The sequence below is a fragment of the Brassica oleracea genome, chromosome C6 (assembly GCF_000695525.1).
Source record: "Brassica oleracea var. oleracea cultivar TO1000 chromosome C6, BOL, whole genome shotgun sequence".
Lineage (NCBI taxonomy): Eukaryota > Viridiplantae > Streptophyta > Magnoliopsida > Brassicales > Brassicaceae > Brassica > Brassica oleracea.
In genome coordinates this window covers 25,007,452-25,014,472 of record NC_027753.1, presented here as the reverse complement: position 1 = coordinate 25,014,472, position 7,021 = coordinate 25,007,452, and the positions used below count along the sequence as shown (strand labels likewise).

Here is a 7,021-nt window from a genome sequence, read left to right as displayed (position 1 = left end):
TGCGAACGTTATATAATTTCAAAGTTTAATTAATTACGGTAATTTATTGTTCAATATTTCACGATTAATGTTTATTGCTCGGCTTTATTTTAGTTTCGTTCGAAATTGATTTTACTTTAATGAGGGGGTCACATTTATCGTTGTGCCATTATTGACTAGCATTTACATTTAATGAATTTAATGTGTGTTGATCTCTCTAACCTTTTAATTTTCTTTCTCTGCTTCACGCTCTACACGTTTTCTTACACCCTTACCATATTTTTCTCACATTTAAATTATTATTATTTTTTTTTTGATAATCCAGGGGTTCCCCGCTTCGCGGATCATTCCCCTGGGCCCGGTCAGGCAGCGGTCTACTTCACCCGGGAGGGCTTTATCTGGGCTGGATCGAACCCAGTATCGCTTTGGTGTCCAGAAGAGGCAGGGTAGTTTCCGCATGGGGAAGGAATCGAACCCGGATAGTAGTTGCCACCACAGGCCCGTCCTGCCACTTGGACTACCTCGTCCGGACATTTAAATTTCTAAGTACTGTATAATTTTTCATCTTTATTACATTAAATTTCCCTTAAATTTAAACGACCTCCTTAAAAAAAAACAACCCAAATAAGTATGTGTATTATCATTTCCTATATACTACGTGATGATAACTTGTTTCAGCCTTTTACATCTCGGTTTTACATGAGCAGAACACTATTTCTCCGTACTTCTATTGTCATTAAAAGAAAATCAAAGCTTGAGAGTTTACAAACCATAGCTTGAGAGTTTAAGTCTTTCGACTGAGACCATAATTTATTCAAAAAAAAAATACTACTATTTATTTTGGAAACGTAGTAAACAACACTTATTAAGCATCATTCGAACCTGTAAAACTAATATAGAAAAAGAGCGTCATTTTAGAATTACAAAAAAAATATCATTTTAACATGTTTTTCTTGTTACAAAAAGTGTGATTTTAGAATTTTAATATAACTTTCAACTTAATATTAATTACAAATATATTGGTTTTATAAATAATTTCATTTATCTTAAATCATATTGGTTAAATCATATTGGTTAAATATGTGTAATTAATAAAAAATTAAATGCATTTTAACTACATTTTAATCTATGTGAAAATATTAAAATAACATTCTTTATAGAACGGAAAGAGTACAAGAGTACATAATGGGTTCTACTATTGGCATATAAGCTCCTAAAACATGTATTAATTGTTTGAAAAAGTGTCTACCATATAATTAGGTATCCAAAAATTGTGATGGTTATATAATTTTAGGAATATTATATTAGTGTTGATATTGTTTTATACTTCAGAGTCAGTATTATAGTTATATTTTTTTTTTGCATGCAAACGGCTATTCTATTACTCAAACTTGAGGTGGTCTACGTAATCAGACAGGAATAGAACAACCAATAAAACAAATAGATCTATGAAATGAACGAGCATTTCTATCTAGTGAATCAGCAATTCCATTTTGCGCCCTTGGGATGTAGATGATCCTAAATTCCGGAAAACACATCTGGAGAATTTGGATGACTTCCAGCTCAGTTGAGAAGTTTAGCCAAGCTTGTAGATCCGCGATCATTGCAATCAGGTCCTTTCAATCTGTCACAAATCTCTGACAGGTCGAGTGTTGTAGCATGCTCTCCATTCCCCATTTCAGCGCTTCTAGTTCCGAGTGTAGTGATGTCTCCCGCCTCTGTAAATTTCGTGTCCCCAAAAGTTGGATCTTCTCCATGCTATCCTTCCAAATTCATCTAATTCCACTAAATTGATTAGTGATGGTCCAAAAACCATCAACCATACAAATATTGTGCAAGCTTAAGGCTTGTGTTTCTTCCACGGTTTGCGTTTGTAGAGGAGCATATATATTATAGTTGTATATAAATGGATACATTTTGAATGAATAAATAGTACTACACTTTTTCTTGCTAAGAATATAATAGCACTACATTTTGTGCATTATAGTAAAATGGTTTATATAATTTGTTAATATTTTATTCTACTTGTAGTTGTTATTAGTTATTACTGTTGATATTGTGGCCGTTCACTCAAGTTTCAGGATGATGGTTGCATGTGAGTACATTTTTAGTGAAGAAATAGTATTTTCTACATTTTGGCAAATAAAAAATAGTTGTAATTTCTAAATTACTACTAAATTTCTTGAAATCAGTCGTATTATGCATTCACGGAATTATACTAATATAGGAGTGTACTTTTATTTTCTTATAGTAATTGTTACAAGAGGAATCGTCAAATGGTGGGGAGGATTTATAGGAGGAAGAGCCGAAGTGTATTAATTGCGATAGAGAATGAAATTGAGACGCATTAAATGCTAATCGTCTCTCCGTAATAACTTTTCAAACTTTCCCTTAAAAACATGATTAACCGAGGGTTCTTAAAATGAAGTTATTAGAGGAATTATTCTTGGGTTCCCTTAAAAACATGATTAACAGCTAATAGAATTTCATTATTTCAATTCGATATCTTTTAAAAAAGGAAACAAAATATTTTCAAGTTATATTATGTTTTTAAAATAAAAAAGTAAAAAAACAAATAGCAGTTACAGAAAAAAAAAATTAAAAAAAATCTTTTTAACGTCGTCAGCAAAACATTAAACCCTAAATCCTAATCTCTAAACCCTAATCCCTTGGGTAAACCTAAACCCTTGGGTAAATCCTAAACCCTTGGGTAGAGTTTAGGGTTTAGAGTTTAGAGTTTTAGGGTTTGTTTTTATTTAGAGTTTAGGATTTATCTAAGCGTTTAGGGTTTACCCAAGGGTTTGGAGTTTAGGATTTAGGGTTTAGGGATTAGGATTTAGGGTTTAATGTTTTGCTGACGACGTTAAAATTTTTTTTTTTTGTAATTAGTACTATTTTTTATTTATTTCTTTTTACCTTTTAATTTTAAAAAGATAATATAATTTGACAATATTTTGTTTCCTTTTTTAAAAGATATCGAATATGAAATAACACAATCCTATTGGTTGGTGAACCTAGAGGTTCACCCGAAGGGGTGAACCCAAGAAAAAATCTTCTTAGAGCAACGTTAACCCTATAATCTCTTATGAGTTTTTTAAATGATTATTTAATTAATTAATTATACTTTAATTGTACTTAAGAACTCAAGTTAAGAAACTATTAAAATGTGTGCTTCAATGCTAGTTTCTTAATTACGGATTCTTAAAAAAGTTTAACTTTTTTTTTAAAGATAAAATTTATTTATTAAATAAAACATAGTAAAAGAGAATATTTTAAACATAAATTTTAAAGTTAAAAAAAACAAACATTAATAAAATTACTGAGAATAATTTGAAAGAAATATTCTGAACTCAGTTGTTGTCTTCATCGCGTCCAAATTTACTCCATAAATATTCAACCAAAACAGCTTTGAGTTGTTGATACATTTGTCTATCACAAATTCTAGTTCGAACACCCATCATATTGGCGATATTTGTAGGCATATCTGTAGACAAATCGAGATCGACATGTGAACTTCCGGTGTCTTCTCCTTGTTGTAACTCTGAAACATCAAATTGAGTATATCCGTCTCGTTCGTCTTCTACAATCATATTATGGAGTATGATACATGTTCTCATAATCTTTCCAATTTTTACTTTATCCCAAAAAAGTGCATGATTTTTAACAATGGCAAAGCGAGCTTGCAAGACTCCAAAAGCACGCTTAACATCTTTTCGGACAGCTTCTTGATGTTGAGCAAATAAAACCGCTTTCGGCCCTTGTGGTATTGGAATAGATTGGATAAAAGTTACCCATATCGGATAAATACCGTCGGTGAAATAGTAAGCCAAATGATACTCTCTTCCAATGACAGAGAAAATGACTTGCGGAGCTTAACCTTTTATTATGTCATCAAAAACAGGTGAGCGATCAAGAACATTGATATCATTTAAGATATCTGGAGGTCCAAAAAATACATGTCATATCCATAGATCATACGAAGCAACCGCCTCTAAAACGATTGTGGGATTTACCGAACCATGTGAATATTGCCCTTTTCAAGCGGTGGGACAATTCTTCCACTCCCAATGCATATAATCGATACTTTCTATCATCCCAGAAAATCCACGATGCTCACCAATATCAAGTAGACGTTGAAGATCAGCCGGTGTTAGTCTTCTTAGGTACTCATCGCCGAATAAATATATTATTCCTTCCACAAAATGTTCTCCACATGACTGAGTAGTAGCTTCACCGAGTCGGAGGGATTCGCCAACAGCATCAGCCGCAGTACCATATGCCAAGACACGAATGACTGCTGTACACTTTTGAAGTGGAGAGAGACTAAGCCTTTCGAGAGAATTTTTCTTTTTTCGAAAGAATTCAACTTTATTGGAGAGTCGATCAACAATACGCATGAACAATGGCTTGTTCATTCTAAATCGTCGTCGGAATAGATTTTGAGGATATGTTGGAGTTTCACTGAAATAATCATTCCATTTAAACGTACATCGCCTTCTTCACGATTCCTTTCTATATGAACTCGTTTTTTCCTTCTTCTCCTTTGTTATTCTTGATAACCATAATTAATGGAAAAATTCTCGAATGTTTGATCAAAATGTTGATCAAAATCTTCATCATCTACCCTCTCAAACGTGTTATGAGAAGAAAATGTCCTATAATAGATCAAATTTTAGAAAGTGTTTTTGATACTAAAGTGTAAATAATTTTTGTGATCAAGGAAAAGGAGAGAATGAGACAATGAGAGGATGAGACTTTGTATAACGAGAGAGAGAGTTTTTTCGATGCTTTGTAAACCAAAATGAGACGGAGGATAGAAGGAGAGAAGAAGAGATTAAAATTCTTGGCGAAAAAATACTTTATATAGAGAAGGGTTCAGACATTACAAGTCCATATAGCTGTCATACTCGTGACAAAGATAACGTGATTCTTGTGTGCATACAGACAAACATAAAGTGACTCTTGTGTGCATACGCACAGACATAACGTGACTCTTGTCACTTCCAAATAGAACTTGCGGCGTCCAAACAAAACGTGACAATGCTCATGCACACATAAGGACAACTCTTGTGACTTCCATATACGACTTGTGCATGACATCTCGTGACTTCTCTGGCACAGATACGGACATCTCGTGGCTGTCTCTCTGCACACGGAAAGAGATACAATAATAGACAAGTTAGCAAATGAAGCAAAACAGGTTTATATCATATTGAACAGGCACATAGAAACATAACATAGAAATAGAACATGTTTACATCATATTGAACAGGCACATAGAAACAGAACATATCATATCATATCACATTGAAACATTGAAACATACAAGATCAAACATAGAGCATAGACCGAAGACACATACACCATAGACCAAAGATGAATCATAGAGCAAAACAGAACATGAAAAATAGACCACACACAAGCGTTTGACACTAATTACCCAACATCTCTGTAATTAGCTTCTCTTTTAGAGCATTTTAAAATTCAGATAGGGGCTCTTTTTTTGAAATGAGACTCCCGAGCAAACCCATCTATTTAAGTCTTTTTTTAGCTGCCAAGTCTTTCTCTTTGATAAACCACATGCCTTGAAACTCCGACACAGCCTGCTGATCTACTATTGTTCTCTTACCAGAATCTCCTTTCGATGCCTTAACACCAGGAGGACGTATGGTTGGTTGATCACCTAGAATGGTAGTTGCTTGAGAGCTTGCTGACTGTGCTCCATCCTCACACCTTCTCTTCTTAGCGCTTGATGATTGTGGTCCATCAAGCTTAATACTCGCCAGCGCACACCATTTCTGGTCGTTCTTCAGCTCCTCCCAAGTATGGTGAAGGTTAAATTTAATCTTATGATCGTTGTAGAATATTTTGTATGTCAGGTTAACAGTGTCACTGTCACTCTGACCACTAGTTTTCTGTCTTGTTGCAGCCGCATAGGCTCCACAGAACTTGCAAACAAGATCGTTCATCTTCCACCACCTTTGCTTACACTGAATAGGCTCTCGTTCTTCACCTCTTTCCACCTTTGGACTAGCTGCAAAGTAAGCTGTAATGCGCTTCCAGAAAGCCCATGTTTTCTGCTCATTGCCTACTACCGGATCCTTGTTGGTGTTTAACCCTGCGCTAATGAGCAGCACATCATCAGAGGGAGACCATTTCTTTCTTTCTTTGCGCTGTGTAGGTGAGTCTTCACAGAATCTTGATGTTTCAGTACCTTGAGTACTAAACACAAGCAGTTGTGAACCGCAATCATAAGGAAATGGTTCGGGAAAGTGACAATCTTGTTGATTGTTCAAAAAGTTAACGAAATTGGAGGTCTGACTATATGGATTCATAGAATCCATATCCCAACATGTCAGAGAAGTGGAGAAGTGAGAAAGAAGTCAGAGAAGTGAAGAAGAAGAAGAAATATGTTACAGGACGACTACAAAGGGAGAAGTGAAGAAGGAAGTCAGAGAAGTGAGAAAGAAATCAGAGAAGTGAGAAATAAGAAGAAATGTGTTACAGGACGACTACAAAGGGAGAGGATGTTGGAAGATGAAAAGAAAGATAAAAATAACCCCGGTTTTATAGATGAAAAGAGAAAAAGATTTTGTGAGATAGAGTTGCGCTGAGTAGACATATATCTAACTTATTTATTACCTAACTACTATCAGAAGCATTCATCACAACAAGCATTCATCACAACAAGCATCCACTAATCATATCCTAAATCTAACAAGCATTTATTAACCTAACTACTATCCGGCCAAAGAAATTACGAAAATAGCTAGAAAATGATTTCAAGTTTTGCACAGTTACTTCAACGACAGTCTCAAGTTGTGTTTCCTTGTCGAAATACTGGATGTGTAAGCATGTTCACATCGCCCTCAACCCTGTCATAATTAGCAACACAATGAACTTAGATCGCTTTCCAACTTCAACACACGCACTTATGTTATTCATATCCAGTGATATGAGATAAGCTTAAATACAGAGCCAAAGCAAAAATACATAGCCAAGTCTTTACCAGTTCGCAAGCTAAATTATCTTTAAAACACTA

General features: G+C 34.6%; 1 protein-coding gene across 1 annotated transcript; it reads right to left on the bottom strand.

The window, feature by feature from the left end:
- Positions 1-5,510: 5,510 nt before the first annotated feature.
- On the bottom strand, positions 5,511-6,323 carry LOC106297824 (glutathione S-transferase T3-like). The gene has a single exon (XM_013733984.1). It carries the CDS (start codon positions 6,321-6,323, stop codon positions 5,511-5,513), a length of 813 nt encoding a protein of 270 aa, XP_013589438.1.
- Between the last annotated feature and the right edge of the window lie 698 nt (positions 6,324-7,021).